The 20,254-nt window shown below is 41.8% G+C and overlaps 1 protein-coding gene across 8 annotated transcripts in view; it reads left to right on the top strand.

The window, feature by feature from the left end:
• The window catches only part of TRIM9 (tripartite motif containing 9), a 73,947-nt gene that overhangs the window by 48,223 nt on the left and 5,470 nt on the right, over positions 1-20,254 (top strand). Inside the window, exons 6-12 of one of the 8 annotated variants that reach the window (XM_081937161.1) lie at positions 8-165; positions 526-664; positions 4,212-4,400; positions 11,523-11,558; positions 13,249-13,272; positions 14,947-15,250; positions 17,149-17,311. In XM_081937161.1, the coding sequence (XP_081793287.1) occupies positions 8-165; positions 526-664; positions 4,212-4,400; positions 11,523-11,558; positions 13,249-13,272; positions 14,947-15,250; positions 17,149-17,311 (1,013 nt within the window). Of the gene's footprint in view, positions 1-7; positions 166-525; positions 665-4,211; positions 4,405-11,522; positions 11,559-13,248; positions 13,273-14,908; positions 15,251-17,148; positions 17,312-20,254 lie in introns of all 8 variants that reach the window. The other 7 variants (XM_081937157.1, XM_081937163.1, XM_081937156.1 and 4 more) reach the window with 7 other exon arrangements.

Here is a 20,254-nt window from a genome sequence, read left to right as displayed (position 1 = left end):
TGTTTAGCTTCCTCCCCAGTGCCAGCACCACCAATCCTTCAACTGGAAGAATGTTGTACCCATAACAACAGTGCCACATTGTCATGGAAGCAGCCACCTCTGTCCACAGTGCAGGTGGAAGGATACATCTTGGAACTGGATGATGGGAATGGTGGCCAGTTCAGGGTAAGCAATTCATAAAGAAATGTGATGTGAATCTGGAAAGTAATTTGGCTACCTGATGAACAAACCCATGTTTGAGTTGGAGCTCCAAGTGTCACCCTTGACCTGGAAAAATTAGCTCACCTCTAATGCAAAAATCTAATCCAGCCTTCTGCTCGCAATTGTACTCCAGAGAGACAGCAAGTTAGGGAAGGCTAGTTTTGCCCCTTATATTTCCAAATTTAAGAATGGCATGTCGGGAAACATGAGAACGTCCGCTGCTATTTGGGAGAATTCCTACCAGACAGAGTAATCAGAACTTGACAAATTGGAAGAGAAGTAATCTGACCCACTACAAGGCAAATGTGTGTGTTTTGTGTTTAGGAGGTTTACGTTGGGAAGGAGACAATGTGCACTGTGGATGGTCTGCACTTCAACAGCACCTACAGTGCTCGGGTAAAGGCCTTTAACAAGACAGGGGTCAGCCCCTACAGCAAGACATTGGTCCTGCAGACTTCAGAGGGTGAGTTCTGATTGGAAGGCTTTTCAACAAAAGAGAATATACTGTATGTAGCTCAGGGTTGAATGATTGAATCTTTGGTGCTCTCTGAGCTTGGTTGTTTGCTTCCAGATGTTTCTTTACCCAATTAGGTATCATCAGTGCAAAGGGGGGGGGGGGTTGAAAAAATTCTCATGGAACATAACTTTTCTCTATGTGCACATGAGGAAACAAGAGGTTGCCCATCTCCGCACTGCTTGTTTGAACCATGTTTTTTTATTCTATTTGCCAAATTGGAATCCTATTTCATCCAACCCCAAAAGTAACAGAGAAAAACTGAAAGTTGGTCAAGGGATACTTTTTTGTTCAATCTTAAATTGCAAAAGCACTTGGGGAAGGGAGTGCATGAATTGGATATGCAGAAATTCATAGAGGGTTTGTGTCTGTATGTGAGCTTGTTTTAATTCTTGGACTTCTTTAACTTCTCCCTTAGCAATCTCTTGTGCCTTAGCTTTCACTAACATAATAATAATTCAGTTTGCTTGGTATTTGAATCATAAAACCACATCGGAATGTACAAGAGAAAATTCAGAGCAGTGTTTCCTAAACTGGTGTCCTCCATATGTGTCAAATTAGGATAATATTTGTAGAAAAACCTGTTACACAAAGATTTATATTTCAAAATGTGATCAAGTGTGTCAAACCTAGAGCTTTTATAAAAGAAGCAATATGAATGTCTTATTGCAAATTTAAAAGAAAAGAGAAAATGTATTTTGTAAGCTACCCAAAGTTCTCTTCAGTGAGTGACTATAACAAATGTAATAAATTAAATGAATATGTTAAATATACTCTATTTTAAGAATGCATCAGCTGAAGTATTTCAGTATTCTGTGAAGCAAATTATCATCTTTCCCTTCTATTTTTTAGCCATACAATCTTTCCTATTTAATTACTTACGAGACATTCCCAAATGTGAATTGTTAAGACATAAAATACTTTAAGGGTTACTCTTTATTAAAACTGTTCTAAATAATTTGTACAACTTTGAAATGGTATTTTCCCATTATTTTCCAGAATAGGATTAAGCCTTATTCTGTAAACCATGTACAGCCTTTCCACATTATAAAATTCATTTCTTATGCATTGTGGTGGTTGCTTTTCTAAAGATGGAGGACATGATACATCAATTATATGTCAGTAATATGTCTATCATATGCTCCATTATTGCCCCATTTCCCTAGTTGTTGATAGCACTGATCTGTGGTTTTTGCTCCCCCTATGCTGTTCTAGCTTGGTTATAAATTGATAGGTGGGGAAATCTATTTTGAAATAAACATAGTTAGTAGTTTAAAAAGAGGTAAGATGAACTTGGTAATATCAGCTATTTCAGGACCTCAGACAGCTCCATTAATTGCAGACATTGCTCCAGTAGTGCTGTTTGTGAACTAATACTATAACTTCTACAATTCTTCAAGTAAAGTGGCGACTAATTCACACAGGGGAGGGCTATGACTTGTAGGAATGAACAATAAATGATTGCCAATGTGGCCACTTGTCTTTAGGTCTCTGCTTTTGTAGTTATTCAACCTTCTTACAGAAAAGTTTGTGACTTCCTGATAACTTGATTTTTCCCCCCTATCTGACCTGGGAGATTGAGAAGGGTATCAGACTAGAAATGTTAACTTGCAGCTATGAATAAACTGAACATGTGGAAATTCCTGATAATGAAAGCTGAGCATAAGAATAGACAGTATCTATCGCAAATCTGGAATTTTTTTTCTATTCAATTGTGCCAAGTTCTTGGACACTTCTCACTATTTCCTTCCTAGGGCTGAGAGAAAGTGACTAGTCCGAGATCACCCAGCTGGATGGCTGCTCATTGTGAGATGAGCTTACTGTCTTCCAGTTTTTAGCCTGATGCCTTAACCATTACACCAAACTGGTTTCTCCTGGAAATTGTAACTCTGGGAAACTTTATGTGGACTCTAGGAAACGTGCTCATTTTGATCAAGGAAAATGGGATAACTGGACAAGACATTCAAGCATTCAAGCAACATCTACCATCAGAGCTTAGGGAGGTCATTTGGATGTAACTAGAGAAGGCCAATCAAGTAAAGAGCATCTTTTCCTGAATTGTAGTTTATGAAATTGTCATGGAGCAAAGACCCAGTAGAGTGAAATTCAAACTAAAAGTTCATCTAGTTGAAATTTAGATCTTTAAACATCACGGTTTGCCCATCAGTCCACATAAATGCAATGTTCTCCTCCTGAATAACAAATCCATTGCTGTTGTACTCACAATGTAAACTCGTGTTTAAAATGCATGTTGTGGGCACTGACTGGGCATTGCATATTAAGTGATTGGTGCCTATATTACAGTCCTTCACTCTACCATCCTTAGCCCTGGGCAACCTATTTCAGGTATACCTATGCTGCACAGAAATTATGCACAGAAAATTGATCTGCTTTGTTGGGCTTACCTGATCCCACCCTGTACATCTAAAGAATCATTCTTCATACTGCTACAACTGCTATTATGAGACATATTGGCTTAATTAGGACATAGCACCAAGCCTTGATTTTTTTGGTATGGTGTGTTGTGTGAATCCAACCACTTTAGCTTATTGAATATACTATGCTTAAAGCAAACCATGGCTTCGTGTGAATCCAGGCGTTCAGTAATTGTGCAGAATTCTTCCCTATCTTTAATATGTTAGTTGCAATAACAAAAGCTTCTTGTAGTCCTTTCTAAAGAAAAGTGGCAAATGAATGTTGAACAACTTTTGGAGAAAAGAAATGGAAATTCCCCAACTAGGCTTTAAAAAAAAACATAGAAATAATGGGGACTGTAAAACACACTAGAGATTTGTGTGCAAAGTAGTGGGGGAAACTCCCAGCGCTAGTTAACTTTGCTACCTCTTCTGCAACATTTTAATATTGATAGTCCTGGATTTACAACTATCCGATTAGCGATGTTTTGAAATTCACCAGCACTGGAAAAAGTGACTTATGGCCACAGGGCACTTAGGACCATCACAGCATCCCCATGGTCATGTGATCAAATTTTGGGCGCTTGGCAATTGGTATTTATTTATGATGGTAGAAGCGCCCCTGGTCATGTGATCACCATTTCTGACCTTCCCAGACAGCTTCCGACAAATCAATGGAGAAAGCTGGATCTGCTTAATGTCTGCATGATTTATTTAACAACTGCAGTGACACGCTCAACAAGGGCAAAAAAAGGCCGTAAAACCGTTCACTTAATGAACGGAAATTCTTGTTCCAATTACAATCATAAGTCGTGGACGACCTGTACATCCAGGTTAATGGGGGGAGAGTTCTCCTCCTCCTCCTCCTCCCTGTAGTCGCTCTGTAAGTACCCACTGGGGAGTTGACATTTCATTTTTTTGTCCTAGAATTGTAATCTTATTATTTAGAACAGCAATCCCTCCTCTCCCACTGCACTGATGCCAATGGTGGTTGTGGTAGCTTGTTGGAAGTATGTCTTTGTAATGGCATACAGTTTTTCAACAGAGTTCTGACCTTGAGTTTGCCTTGATCTTACATTTAGACTCCGAACCTGAGGAGCAGGCCCTGACATTCCCAGTGCCTTTGGAAAGGCTGCCGCTGCGTAGATCAAGTCCTTTCTCTTCCACCCTTAACCTGCAAAACAGCTTTCCGGGGAGATCCTACTTTGAGCTAAGATCCTCGTCCCACCAAATGAGTTTGCACTCCTCTTTACAATCTCTGAATTCGGCCGGTGGGTGAACCGAGCACGCTTAGCATTGCCTCTTGAGCTGCGCTTCTGGGCATATATTTTGTTTTTGTTCCAGGCTGTGGTTCTTGTTTCGTTGCTGTTTTGCTTTCGCTTTCCTTTTTGGATTTTTTTGAGGGGGTCCCCTCTTCCTGCCCCCATCCTGCCTGTGACATCCATATGAAATGGGACCAAGTGTTCTATGTTGTCGGTGGCCTGCTGTTTTTACCACCTGTGGAGAAGACTGATTATGTAGATGTGTGACATGTTTGTCTCTCTGTGACAAGGTTGTGGTACATTGAAATGCACTAGTGAGCAAGCATGAAAACCTAGCAGAATTAGTGAAGTAACTCCTTGTGTCAGGCTGACTGCAATAGGCATAGATCCTAGTTCACCATTTGCCTTCCGTAGAATAAAGAAGCTCCATTTTGCTACCTCCTTTACCATATCCATATACACACACATAGATATGCAAATTGGCCAGGTGCAAATTACATTTAGAATATATATATATATATATATTGATTCCAAAATGTAAATTAGGTGACTGCATTAAGCAACTTTGAAGGTTACCAGAAATGTTCCATGTTTTATTTTACAACCCCAGAGTTAGTTTAATAAATATTTTAACGTAATTAGGGATTTTGGAATTTTTCCTATTACAGATAACCTTTCCTTTTCTTAGTGTGTGGCTTAGATATACTAATGGATTTTAAGATAGCATTTGAGATAAGATGATACCAAATTTATCATTATTGATACAATGGTTATTCATTATTAAGACATTTATTGCAGGGAACATGGACATAGAGACCGATTTGTTCCATTCTCCTTCTTTCTGTAGATATTGATAGACCCTATCTCAGGGGTGAAATCAACTTACCTTCACTACCGTTTTGGGCGATGTGAGTGCACGCGCCACCTCCGTGCATGCACAGGATCTTGGATTTCTGACAATCAGCTGTGATGTGCAATTTACATTAGGTAGAAAGCAGGAAATCTGACGATTCTAACTAATATAAATCACGTGTCACAGCTGATCATCGGAAATACTGGTTCGGGCAAACCAGTAGCATTTTTTTTTATTACTGGTTTGGGCGAACCAGTAGCATTTTTACTACTAGTTCAAGCAAACCGGTCCAAACTGGTAGCATTTCATCCCTGCCCTATCTACGGAACATGTTTGAAAAGGCTGCCTTAGGGAAAACTTTAGAAGAAGGGCAAGACTTGTTAATTTAGCCTTGCTACTTCCACCACCATAAGAATCTGGAGTAGAAGAAAGATGTGACTTCTATGTCTCCTCAGTTTCCCCACAAACACACACACACCCTTTAAAGAGGTCAAGGAGAACCATTTGTTGTTACAGCTGATATGCAGTGTAGTGGTGGGCATTAGATTATTTATCTGCACAGGCCTGATTCTCCAATTATTTTTATGAGTGGAAGGTTTCGTGGGAGGATAGTTTTTTGTAGAACTGCATCTGCTGAGTGTCCTTGATACATTTCCCAAACTACATGTACAATTATTTTTTTAAAGAACTATTTTGGCTAAATGCTTGGAGAATGCTTTTTCTCTCTTCTATAAATGGTTGGGGTTGCTAATACAGTACTTTTGGAAGGATCAGACAATAGGATCCAATGAAATCAATTGCAATCCACTTTTTATTGGTTAAAATCTGCTGGGTTTCATTGCATCCAAACAAGTGCTCTGCACTGGGATGCAGACACATATGTGTTTATTACTCATACAATTATTAAGTGTTCAGTTATTCTGAAATTCATTCAAACCTACTTTAAATCTATAAAAGGATCTTAGAGCCAAACACAATGTAAGCTTGGAAGAAAAAAAATACACTATGTTCTTAACAGGGAAAAACTTGCTTTCTCTATTGCAATGGTTCCCCATAAATACTTCTCTGAAGGATATTACTAGCACTTTTTAAAAGATGCATGTTAAATATAAACATGAATTAAATCAAAAGCATACCATATTTTTCAGACTATAAGATGCACAGGAGTATAAGACGCACCAAGATTTTGAAGAGGTAATTTTTTTAAAGAAAGTTTTTGCCCGCCCTGGCCCCCCAGGAGCACTCTGCAGGCCTCCCAAACCCTCTGCATGCCTTGGTTTGCGAAAAACAAGCCCGTTTTTGATCGTTTTTGCCCTCCCCAGGCCTCAGGAGCACTTTGCAGGCCTCCCAAACTCTGCGCATCTATTTTTGCAAAAAACGGGATGTGTGGGGTGGGGTTTGGAAAGGCCAAAAATGGCTCTATTCAGTGTATAAGACGTACCCAGATTTTCACCCTCTTTTTGAGGGGGAAAGGTGCGTCTTATACTCCCAAAATACAGTGATTTAGTCATCCATATCCCCATTTTACATATGATCATTTTACAATGATTTACATTGATCAAGACACCCACCATGTTCAGGAATAAGCCAGACTCTGACTTAGTGCTATGTCACAAGGCAATGATGGATTATTATTACAGAAACATTTATTTACTTTATTTTTATTTATTTATCACATTTCTACATCACCCATCTCACCTAAGTGACTCACAGGTGTAGTAATAAACATGTAATAATAACTATGCTAAGCAATAATATAGTACTAGTAATTGGAAATTATGGTTTACATTTAATGTGTCATATGAAATTAGTCCATTGTGATCTTTTCCAATTACTTACGACTTTGCAGTTCATGGCAAAAACAACCACAAAATGCTGGAGCAGAAGTTTCTCCAAGAAATGCCAGCTTCCCACTGGCCTTGGAGAACATTCAGGAAAACAAATCATAAATGCTCTGATTAAGCTGTGATAAATATAGGTGATTACCCGGGATGGAGAGCTTGGTTGTTGTTAGTTGCGAAGTCAGGTCCGACCCATTGCAACCCCATGGACAACATTCCACCAAGCCTTCCTGTCCTCTACCATCCTCCGGAGTCCATTTAAGCTCATGCTTACTGCTTCGGTGACTCCATCCAGCCACCTCATTCCCTGTCACCCCCTTCTTCTTTTGCCCTCAATCTTTCCCAGCATTAGGCTCTTCTCCAGAGTTTCATCTTCAGGATCTGGACTTTTAAAGAGCAGTCAGGTTTGATCTCTACTAGGACTGACCAGTTTGATCGCCTTGCAGTCCAAAAGACTCACAGGAGTCTTCTCCAGCATCATAGTTCAAAGACCTCAATTCTTAGGCACTCAGCCTTTCTTATGGTCCAACTTTCACAGCCATACATTGCAACTGGGAAAACCTTTTAAATGTTCCATGTGATAAACTGGAGGAACAGAGAGTAAACTTTCAGTCAGGCTATTTTTGAACATGATTTTAGTGTCCTTTAGGAAGACCATTAGATTTTCGTTCTGAAATAAATTAATTGGCTGGTCAGAAAGTATGAAGACCATTTGAGACACCTTCTTCCACTTCATCCACTTACTCTCTGCCATATTGTTCTTGTCAAGTTCACCCCAGTTCTGGGCCCCTTTGTATAGAATATAGAATTACAGAATTGGAAGTGACCTTGGAGGTCTTCAAATCCAACCCCCTGCTTAGGCAGGAAACCCTATACCATTTCAGACAAATGGTTCTCCAATCTCTTCTTAAAAACCTCTAATGTTGGAGCACCCACAACTTCTGGAGACAAGTTGTTCCACTGAGCTAGTCGATAAGAAAGGTTGGGAGTTCAGAGGCTGGAATCCCTAGTACAGGTCTCCGGCATGAGCAGGGAGTTGGACAAGATGACCTCCAAGGTCCCTTCCAACTCTGTTACTGTTTACTGATTAATTTTTCTAACTGTTAGGAAATGTCTCCTTAGTTCTAGGTTGCTTCTTTCTTTGATTAGTTTCCACCCATTGCTTCTTGTTCTACCCTCAGGTGCCTTGGAGAATAGTTTGATTCCCTCTTCTTTGTGGCAACCCCTGAGATATCGGAACACTGCTATCATGTCACCCCTAGTCCTTCTTTACATTAAACTACATACCAGATATCAATTGCAAGATGTTGATAAAGCTGAGGTTGCTGTCACATACTCATCCCAAATTGATAAATGCTTCAAGAGATATAAAGGCTGACAGTGAATGGTCATTGTTGGCTGAACTGGGAAAGAGTAAGCAATTTGCCAGAGAACTAGGTAAAGGATTGTAATAAAAAGAGATAAAAATATAGTGATGCAAAAACTTCTCAGCAGAGCTAGAAGAAAACCTACAATGCACTCATTGGGTCCAAACCAGCAGAAGCCAGCCCTCCAGACATACTATGCAATACAGTACTAACAACCTGTTTTAAAAAATGCAGATCTAGCACTCTGTCAAAATAACCCAGTAAACCTGTGTTTAAATACAGACTTATTGCTCTTTGAAAAGAGCACAAACCCATGTATTCTGAAGTTTGGGTTGGACATTTGTTAGAATGGGGGTGTCAAACTCAATTTCATTGAGAGCTGCATCAGGGTTGTGTTTAACCTCAGCGAGCCAGGGTGAGTGTGGTCAGCTCGATGTCACTTGTATCAGTGGACACTGTGGCGCTCTGCAGGTGAAAACAGACTCCCGGGCTCCTTTTTTGGCTGTGACTATTGCAGCCCTCTGCCAGTGAAAACAGAGCTTGGGAGGGCCACATACGGCCCTCGTGGGCTCCATTTTCTGCTGCAATGGCTTCCTGCCACTTCCTGCCAGCAAAAAAATAGATGCGTCCTTCCTGAGCTCCGGTTTCACTGGCAGAGGCACCGTGGGCTAATCCTTCACTGTTTCCAGATCTGGCCCCCGGGCCTTGAGTTTGACACCCCTGTTTTAGAAAGACACCTCTGTGGAAGCCAGTTGTCCAGGATCCTCTCCAGTGCAAATCAAAGTTGTCCATGAAAGGCAATGCCCAGCATCTAGAGAAACCTAAAATGGCCAATGAGAACTGAGCAAATCCCACTCTCTGTCTGGGTTATCAACCATTTTCTTGAGGAATTGCTGTATTTATCATGTCCACAGCAAAAAAAAAATGTCTGGAAAAGGGGAAAAACATGATTTTAAACTGGAAATGAGTTGAAGGCAGCCTAATCAGAATATGTTCTTTAAAAATATAATAGGAATCATACTGTAATGCCAAATCCTGTCATTTTTCAATCTTTAGCAAGTGGATGCCCCAGAGAAGGAAAACAATTCTAGATATTGGCTCTGTGCTTTTGTCTGAAGTCATAACCTCTTGCTTCTTTCCGAGATATGCAGAATTATTGGATTTTCCCAGAGGTCTTTAACCTTTTAAGACAGCAGGTACATTTGGAGTGTCCAGAATATATGGTAGGGACTACAGCAGCTCTGGGGAGGTGGGGGAGGGTGCTTTCAACATTAAATGACTGCCACGGTGAGTGGGACCAGTCATAAAACAAGAAAGGCAGGTAGGACTGGAAATCTGATGGGCCCTAAGGGAAGAGTGTGTGGACAAATTGGATCCAGAATCAGACTATCGAGGTTCCCAAGTGTATATGAAGCCATCAGCTCTTAATGTATGCCCTGAGACTTCAGCAAAGTTGAGGTCCCTCTGCAGTTATGATTAGCTCTGCACAACAGCCAGTGTCTTTGCTTTGCTTTTCCTTTCCATTTTGGATTACTAGCTTAGCCCACTATTGGCTCCTTCCTGACATTGTCATAAATGAAGGAACTTAGTTCTGACACCTCTGTGCTTTCAAAGGAGGAGCAATGCAGCATTTCAGTTGCTGGGCTACCCAGGGGCCAAACCCCCTGGCCTTTGTTATCTTTGTTATACTGTTTCCCCATTGTGCTTTTATGGGTTCTGCATCCCATTGCCTTGGCTTTCAACATTTTCATACTTGAATGTTTCGATCTCTCGTCTGGTGTACTAAGTGTTAATGGCGCTTTCTGTTTTCCTGTATGTGGAATTTATTTATTTTGCAGGAGTCTAATATTAATGTGGGCAGAATGTTTGGAAGGGAATGGTGGTTGGAGGGCCTCATTCCCACACTGAAAATGTGTGCTTCTCTTTGTGCTATTTATGGGGGAAATGTACTGTATAATAGATGAGTTCACAATTTTCCAAGCTGGTAAAGATTCATAATCGTTTAAAAGGCCTTATGGGATCCTTATAAACAGGGCTGTGTTTCATTTTCCATATTCATGTGCAAAATTCTACCGCCACATTTCTAAGCACACATTTATGCAAACTAAATTATGCACACAATTGCCTACTTCTGTGTACATTATTGTTTTCAAGTCTAAATGCTCAGAGGGAAAAAGTACATAAGAATGATAGAGAAAAAGGGTGGAACTCTTTCTAATTCTGCTTTCATTGGAAAAGAAAATTAATGGGGGAAGGGGAGGAAGAGGAGGAAATAAAAGCAGAAACTTCCAATACAGGTATATTAAACTCCACACTGTATTAAGAACATCTACCTCTGCAGCTCATTCCATCAATTCAGCATCTCATTCCATCCTAGGGACATGCCAGATGCTTTGGTCAAGCCTTACAAGCAAAACCTCAGCCATTTGTCCTTCTCGTTCTCCAGCAATTGATACTTTGGGGTACACTGCCATTGAATGTGGAAATTTCATTTTACATGGCTGAGACTTCCCACTGATCCACTCCATCTTCATTGAACTAATGAAGCACAATGTGAAGAACAATTGTCTCGGTTTGTTGTGATTCTGCTGCCACTTAGTTCCAAAGGCCAAATGGGAATTCTGGATGTCCTGGTTCAGGTGGATCACCCAGAGGCCAACTCCTATGGAAAACAAAGATAGCACTGTTTTTACATCAGGTTTTCAGGCTTTGGAGTAAACCTGGCAATTTGCTTGTACAACAAGTCCCAGGGTTAAAAATGGCCCATGTTAAGGATGACCCATAGTTAAGAATGGAGCCCATTGTAGCAAAATTAGAGTTAAATACTCAGTGATTCAAGTTAAATACACAGTGGTTGAAGTTCATTACACAATATAATTTACACAGTATTAAAACATAATGCTGTCCTGGCCTATATACATATTTGACATAAGGACAGGCCTTGGGAATACAACCTGTTCTTAAACTGGGGCTACCTGTATACTTGATAAACGCAAGTTTAACCCACTGTTGCTTGCGTCTGGTTGAAATTTCTTGGTGTCAGTGTGTGAAATGTAGTATCTCTTTATAGGTTTTGAGGCTCAGTCAGGACCTTTCTCCCAATTAGGCAAGTATATCTGTTCCACTTCAGTGCTGTGGCCTTTATTCTGGTCTCTTGTTTCTCCAACTTTCTTGTTTGTGCAAAGATCTACATTCAGTCTAAGGCAATGTCTTGTTCTGCTATGGTGTGTGGCCATTCTGAGACAAGGGTGATACTGCAGAATATTCCAGGGAGGGGATTTCAAAGGGAGAGAGACTTGGAAGATCACACGGGTTAGTTCGTTGAAGAGAGAACAGGCAACAGGCTCCAACGGATACACAACTTAATCAATACTCTCCCTCATTCATTTCAGCGGTCAAAACATCATGTATGCTTTCTACATACATTTTACATACATTCCTACACTCTCCTATAATATATATTCTAAGAGGTTCCTGAATTATCTTTTGGTGTAAGGGCCTCCCAGATTCGAGGCTTTTCTACTCATTAGGTCATTTAACTGGGATTTTCAAAATAGTAGCCAGAGTGGAAAGCACAAATCCAAGCACACAGGGAAAGGTATGACACAAGGGCTGTAGAAATTCTACAGTGAAACTCTTACACCAGGGGTGTCCAAACTTGGCAACTTTAAGACTTGTGGACTTCAACTCCCAGAATTCCCCAGCCAGCAGAGCTGGCTGGGGAATTCTGGGAGTTGAAGTCCACAAGTCTTAAAGTTGCCAAGTTTGGACACCCCTGTCTTACACCATTAGGAAGCAAAACAGGCTTCCAAAGGAAGCATAGGCAAAGGTATTCCAAGTCTATGAGATGCATCTTGTGAAATGCATCTATTTCGTATTTAGTTTGCAGACTGGAAGTTCATATAGGGCTGGGGGGGAAATTGTGATCAGCTGTAACAAGTCAAGAAAAAAAAATCAAATCTCAAGCCTCAAGAAACCAGTGGCTTGTGCCACCAACATTCAATAACTCAAGGTTCCTTTTCAACATCTGACTCCATTTTTAGCCAATGAACATGGCTACAAATGGTGGGCTTTTACCCACTATTGACTCAGAACAGAAGTGGTATTCAGCAGGTTCTGACCAGTTCTGGAGAACCAGCAGCAGAAACTTTGAGTAGTTTGGAGAACCGGTAAATACCACCTCTGATTGGCCCCACCCCCATCTATTCTCTGCCTCCCAAGTCCCAGCTGATCGGGAGGAAATGGGGAATTTGCAGTAACCTTCCCCAGCCACGTCCACCAAGCCACGTCCACAGAACCGGTAGTAAAAAAATTTGAATCCCACCACTGATTCAGAAGCAGTCCAGAAGGAGTGACTGAGTTATTAAACCAAATTCCATGAACGTGGATTCCGCTATTGCAATACAGAAATTGGGGGCTTAATACTCTTTTGTATGAAATCATATGGAAACTGAGAAACGTTCAATTTTCACTTGGTTCTGAAAGAGTTTTTGGAAAGGCAGGTGATCCAAAAAAAAAAAATCCATCCTGGTTTAAGTTGATTTGCTCATACCTTTCCCTTCCCATCTGTAAAGCTATGTGGTCTTCATTGTTCCTTTTGTATAATTACATAGGGTTTTTGTTATCACCCAACTGATGGAATAGCTCTGGAAGCAGAGCTAAGTAAGAGAGAAATGATGCAGTTAACCTTCATGTGTGAATATTGCAAAGATCATAATTTAAAGTTTTGGTTTGTGTATAATTGCCAATTTTACTTGTTTATTTTCCTTCATGCATTCCACTTGGAATGACAACAGTTGATATTAAAAAAATGGTAGCAGGTATGAGCTCTCTTGCATGAGGAACATATGTGTGTGTACATGTGTCCATAGACAAACTGCACTGATTGGCATTGACTGGATATGTGTGTTTATTTTACATCTTTGTGGCATGACACCAAGAATTATGTTCCTCTTGTGTTGCAGTATCTTTTTAACTAAGCAGGTGGAATGTGCTAGGTAGCTACATAAGGAAGGAAGGAAGGCAATTAAAGAAGGAAGGTGGTCAGGTGTGTTAAAACCGCTCTTAAGAGCTACCATTTCTCCTTTGTATTTCACTCTGTAGACTGCCTTTCTCTGCTCTCTCATTTTGCAACATATAACTCCATTCCAGCTCTGAAACTAAACAAGAGCTACAGTGGCACAAGTGCTTAGAATGCAGTACTACAGGCTACTTCTGCTGACTGCCGATTGCTAGCAGTTTGGAAGCTTGAATCCCACCAGGCTCGAGGTTGACTCAGCCTTCCATCCTTCCGAGGAGGGAGGGCTGTAAAAGCACTGTGAAGCGGTATACAAATGCTATTGCTATTTAATGGAGCTGCAGTGTTACAATTGCTTGCAGTACCAATTTCTGGTCCACTGGCTGACATTCATGAAGTAAATACAGTATACAGTAGCTGCAAATAAGGAGGTCTGATGGGATGGTCCTACATTGCTTGAGGTGATATAGAAAGGCTTTTCATTTCTGACATTTGCTTGGTTCATTGCCATCTGAAGTCTTGCCAGATATCTAAAATATTTATTGTCTTTCCTGGCGCCAGTTCAAAAAGGCGTTTAAAATATCAGAATAGAATAAAAGTCATTATTTTTGCAAAGTCTCGACCCTGAGTGAAATGGTGTTGTTTCTGTGCTTTTGTTCATTTTCTCACAAAGTGCATGAAAGGCTCATTTATGAATTTACAAAGCTGACTTAACTTGGATATCTGCAATACTGTCTACCCATATGTTTGTGACCTCTTCTAAAACCATTAGCTGAATATTAGGCGGATGTGTCCCAATTTAACAGTGGGACCCACGTTAGAGAAGAAGTATTTGGGGTGCATTTTAATCCAGATTCCTGCACTGAGCAAGCAGTTGAACTCAGTAGCCTGAATGGCCCATTGCAACGCTAAAATCCACAGGTAGAATAATCCAGGTTGATTATTACACATGTTAGCTCCAGGCATGCTAGCTTTCTGATGCTATGTGATATCGTTTACATGGTGAATGTCATACAATATGTGGCCACATTCTTGGTCTTTCATTTCATTTCAGCTCTCCCATTCACTAAGCCCTTTAGGCTTTTTAGCAGAGTTTTCTCTGAACAGACCACAGTTTGTCAACCTCGATCATTTTAAGATGTGCGGACTTCAACTCCCAGAATTCACCAGCCAGCATAGCAAAGGAGCTGGCTGGGGAATTCTGGGAGTTGAAGTCTACACATCTTAAAAGTTTTGAAGGTTGAAAAACACCAGAATAGACATTTTCTAACCCTCTTGCTTTTTAAGCCAACCCAGTTTGCCTCTCTGTCCCACATTTTGGATTTGCTGCAGAAACGCCCTTTTGAGGGTCTTTACTGAATGCAGACCCAAATTCTTCCCCTGCATGGCGGCATGCAAAGCTTTCTGCAGCAACTGTGGGTCTCTGCCTACCACCATAGTCACACTGATAACTCTTCCACGCTTGTGTGCATTGCAGTGGCTTGGTTTTCCTTTGACCCCAGCACTACTCACCCCGACATCATCTTCTCGAATGACAACCTGACGGTTACCTGCAACAGCTATGATGACCGGGTTGTGTTGGGCAAAACTGGCTTCTCCAAAGGGCTCCACTACTGGGAGTTATCCATCGATCGCTATGACAACCACCCTGATCCAGCTTTTGGGGTTGCCCGAATGGATGTTCTGAAGGATGTCATGCTAGGAAAAGATGACAAGGCTTGGGCCATGTATGTGGATAATAACCGAAGCTGGTTCATGCATAACAACTCACATACCAACAGGTAACTGCCTCCAAATTGGTTCTGTTGTTTTTGCTTTGTGAACTTTTTAATTAAAATATCTGGGGATGGGGGACTAAATTGTCTTCATAAAAAGCATGCAATATTGTATTATTGAAAAGGAAAAGTCCATCCTATGCTAGACAAAATTGTTCTAACTGGACTGAAGTCAACAGCTTTAGTAAATCAGAAGGAACTCTGTTCTTCAATCCGCTTGTTCCCTCCTGAACTGAGACAGTCAAATTGGCATTTATAACATCGACATTTCCAACCTATAGTGGAAATGTTTCGGAGCATGCCATAAGTTTTCCTTCCTGAGGTAGAAGACAGAAAGGAAAATAATTTCCAGTTCAAGGCTTTTTAAAAGGTAGTCAGTCTGATAGTTCTAGAATCCATCCCATGTGAAAGTACCTTAATCTGTCTTCTACCTTGGCAGTGAAGATATGCTCAGCCTGTTTTTATTTTCTTGAGCCCAAACTCCACTTGCAATAAAAATGCAACAAAGCACAACCATCAGATAATTTTTAAATAAAAAATTAGGCACTTAGCGGAGCAAAAGTTTGCTGGAATAAAATTGTCTTTTCTCCTCTGATGAAAGATAGCTAGACTGGGGACAACCTAAACTCTGTGAGATAAATATTCTTCAACAACTAAGAATGTTTTATCTCCCCCCGCTCCATCCTCATCCATATTTCTACCTTGATGGGTAGATTGTGCCAGGTGATTTTGTAAGTGGGCATATACTGTAGACCTTAAATATAATTTCCAGCCAGAATGATCTTCAGCTGATTTAGAGCTTTAAGTATAATCAGTAAATTTCTGAATTCAGCCCAAAGCAATATATAATAAATCTCAACTAACATTTTATATTCTGGACCAAGAATCTGGATCAAAAAGAACCTAAAGATTCTTCAAAAACAGGCTAAAGTGGAGGCCATTGTAGAGATGGAAATTTGAAGTAACTAAGGCATATATTACCATAATGAATTCTAACTTGCTCAGGTAGCCACTGTTTGGAAGTTCCTGGAACAAATCAGTGCTGAATCCTGTTCCTGATTCTTCAGCCTACCTACAGTGCAATCAATAGAGCAGAAACACTGGGTTGTCTATTCAGCATCTACCGTATTTTTTGGAGTATAAGACGCACTGGAGTATAAGACGCACCAAGATTTTGAAGAGGCAATTTAAAAAAAAAAGTTTTTACACTCTGCAGACCTCCCCAAATGCCCCCTTTTTCACAAAAATGGGCCCGTTTTTTGACAAAAAGGGGGGCATGCATAGCCTTTAGGAGGCCTCCAGAGTGTTCCTGGGGCTGGGAAGGCCAAAAATGAGCGAAAAACAGTTTTTGCTCATTTTTGCCCCCCTCAACCCCGAGGAGCACTCTGGAAGCTTCTAAAGGTTATGCATGGGCACCCATTTGCAAAGTGGGTGGAGTTTCGGGAGGCCAAAAATGCTGTATTCAGTGTATAAGACACACCCAGATTTTCAACCTCTTTTTTGTGGGAAAAAGGTGCGTTTTATACTCCGAAAAATATGGTAAGTAGATGGTATGGCTCTTTGTGGAGAACGTATGTGTTCCTCTGTTAGTGGAACGCATACATTCTCCACAAAGGGCCATGCCATCTAAAATATCAACTTGTATGTGTTTGCAGGATCATTCCTCAAATGTCAACATACAGCAGTGATCAAGAACATTGAACTAGGATGTGGAAAGTAGGTTTAAATCTTAATTGAACCATAAATTTCATTGAAAAACTATAGGCAATAATTATTTCTAAGTCTGAGTTATCTCTCAGAACTGTTGTGAAAACTAAATGTATGGGTACCCATCTAACCCCCTTTAAGTTGGAAGAGGAGAAGTGTAAATTAAATAGATGCTAAGTGGCATTTCTTTTCAACAGGACTGAAGGAGGTATCACCAAAGGTGCCACTGTAGGCATCTTGCTTGATTTGACCAGGAGGACCTTGACTTTCTCCATCAATGAAGACCAGCAAGGACCAGTGGCCTTCGAGAATATGGAGGGAATATTCTTTCCTGCTGTCAGTCTCAATCGGAATGTGCAAGTAAGGATGGGCTGAGACCTGGCTGGTTGAGAAATGCCAGTTGTAAGTTGTGTCTTGGTATGTGCAGTGACCATGGAGGTAGACAGCATCTATAAGGACAGCAGGAATAAAATTCAGGGCTAAGGTGGAGTGAAACAAAAGACTTGAAATAATCTTCTTTGAAGTGACCGCTTCAACAGGTGTAAACTTCGATTCCCAGAAATGAGCAAGAGCTACATTAGCTGAAATTTTTGAGAGTAACTCTATATTACTAGAACACACAGTTTGGGGGGAAGGCTGAGAGACACTATGTCAGGGGTAATTAAGAAAACTAAATGGACATAACATTTGTCTGCCTTGTGGCAGAAGAGTTAAGCTGAAAAAGTTAAATATTGGAAACTAGAAATGAACATCAGGGTTGAATCTTGGGTTCTTGGTGCTCCTTGAGCTTGCTGACATTTGTTTGTCAACATTTCATTACAGAGGTGGGTTTCAAAAAAATTTGGAACCTACTCTGTGGGTGTGGCCTGCTTTGTGGGAGTGGCTTGCCGGCCATGTGACCAGGTGAGAGTGGCTTGCCGGCCATGTGACCGGGTGGGAGTGGCTTGCCGGCCATGTGACCGGGTGAGAGTGGCTTGCTGGCCATGTGACCGGGTGGGAGTGGGATGTTACAAGATCCCAAATGAAGTTAGAAAGGCTGGGTCCCAAACCGAGCTGGCTTAACTGGGATAGGGGGAATAGGGGGTAGAGGTTCACCAAGGACCCCTCCTGAGATCGCTGCCTTTCCCCCCAAAAGCAGAGGGCATCAGTATTTAGAGGGAGCGTCTCCCAACTTCCCCCCTTTGTGAGTCACTATTTCTCTCTCTCTCTTCCTCCCCCCGTTTCTCTCCCCCCCCTTTCCTTCCTCCTCCTTTTCCTCTGCACGGTTTCCCCCAGTTTTTCATGCTGAGCCATTGGGGGAGGGCAGAGGCAGAGACACAGACGGATTGAAGGGCGAAAGAGATGGGGGCGTCCCATTTTGAGAAGCCTCCCTTTGCAAAGGATCGCTGAGAGAAGGAAGGGAGGATTCCCCACCCCACACAGCGCTGTTTTCGATGGGAGGCTTCCCCCCCCCTCAGAGCTGTTTTCCTTCGCAAAAGATCGCTGAGGATTCCTCACCCCATTCAGCGCTGTTTTCGATGGGAGGCTTTCCCCCCCCCCTCAGAGCTGTTTCCCTTCCCAAAAGATCGCTGAGAGGAGGAACGGGAGGATTCCCCACCCCACTCAGCGCTGTTTTCGATGGGAGGCTTTTCCCCGCCTCTCAGAGCTGTTTCCCTTCGCAAATGATCGCTGAGAGGAGGAAGGGAGAATTCCCCACCCCACACAGCGCTGTTTTCGATGGGAGGCTTCCCCCCCCCCCTCAGAGCTGTTTCCCTTCCCAAAAGATCACTGAGAGGAGGAACGGGAGGATTCCCCACCCCACTCAGCGCTGTTTTCGATGGGAGGCTTTTCCCTGCCTCTCAGAGCTGTTTCCCTTCGCAAATGATCACTGAGAGGAGGAAAGGGAGGATTCCCCACCCCACTCAGCGCTGTTTTCGATGGGAGGCTTCCCCCCCCTCTCAGAGCTGTTTCCCTTCCCAAAAGATCACTGAGAGGAGGAACGGGAGGATTCCCCACCCCACTCAGTGCTGTTTTCGATGGGAGGCTTTTCCCCGCCTCTTCGCAAATGATCGCTGAGAGGAGGAAGGGAGAATTCCCCACCCCACACAGCGCTGTTTTCGATGGGAGGCTTCCCCCCCCCTCAGAGCTGTTTCCCTTCGCAAAAGATCGCTGAGAGGAGGAACGGGAGGATTCCCCACCTCACTCAGCAGGGGGGGGGAGCGAGCAATGGAGCGGCTTCTGGACGGGCGGGGGTGAGCGAGTGAGTGACAGGGCCGGGGCAGGAACTTACTTCCGGGTTCATTGACCAACAGGTTCGCCCGAACCAGTGCGAACCGGCAGAAACCCACCACTGTTTCCTTACCTAACTAGGTGAAATGTTGGCAAGAAAATAACCAAGTTCAGAAAACACCAAGAAATCTAAATATTGGAAATTTGAAGACAAATTTCAATTGTGGGACTTATTGAAGCAAAGCTGAACTCTCTGTCTGTGTAATCTGATACTCAGAATCAATTTCTCTATATTTTTGGGTTGTGGCAAAAATGTTGTTAGAAAAATAACATTAGTAAAGAAAGGGGGGTGGAACCACCTTAACTTTGCTTTTTGACAGTCATCATTTGTTTTGCGGCAAAGGGTAATTGTATGTGGGAATGTCCTCAAGAGACAGGAAGAAGAGCCACAGGCCTAGACAAGGCGTCTCATAAATGAAATCTGAGTCCAAAGGAGGATGGGTGGCAAAAGAGTCTCAGAAAGGATCCTTCCTCGTTCTCATGGAAGTAAATGTGAGGTGTGCAGAGATATATTTTTGGGCTTGCAAGGTTCTGTTAATGTAACCTTAAAATAAAGTTAGAGCTAGTACTCCTGGTTATGATTCTTGTCTGGACTACTTCATAAGGATAACAGTAATCTTGCAAGTCCAAAAATACCTCTGTCGTCCCTCACTTTTACTCTCCTGAAAGCCAAGGAGGGTCCCTTCTGAGACACATTCACCACTTCTCCTCTTCTGGACTAAATTTTATCAAACTATTGTCTTGCCTGCAGCTGTTCTTTCTGTCTCCCAAGGTCATTCCCTCATACCACTACACAAAAGCACTTCCTTAATGAACAGGAAGCCATTGATTTATCCCACACTGCTCTTGGTAGCCATTAAATCTTGTAGATTATGAAACTTCAATGAAGCATTCTGGGGATGGGAAGGAAGAATGAGGAAATGAATCTCCCAATAGATTAAGTTATGATCATTTATTAATATGGTTATAAATCCTTCTCAGAACAGAGCTTTTGCAACTCTCCCACCCAAATTCAACTCAAAACAGTGTTCCATA

This window comes from Natrix helvetica, assembly GCF_964273705.1.
Source record: "Natrix helvetica genome assembly, chromosome: 1".
NCBI lineage: Eukaryota > Metazoa > Chordata > Lepidosauria > Squamata > Natricidae > Natrix > Natrix helvetica.
The sequence above is the reverse complement of the archived record's forward strand: the minus strand, read 5'-3'. Positions and strand labels throughout refer to the sequence as shown.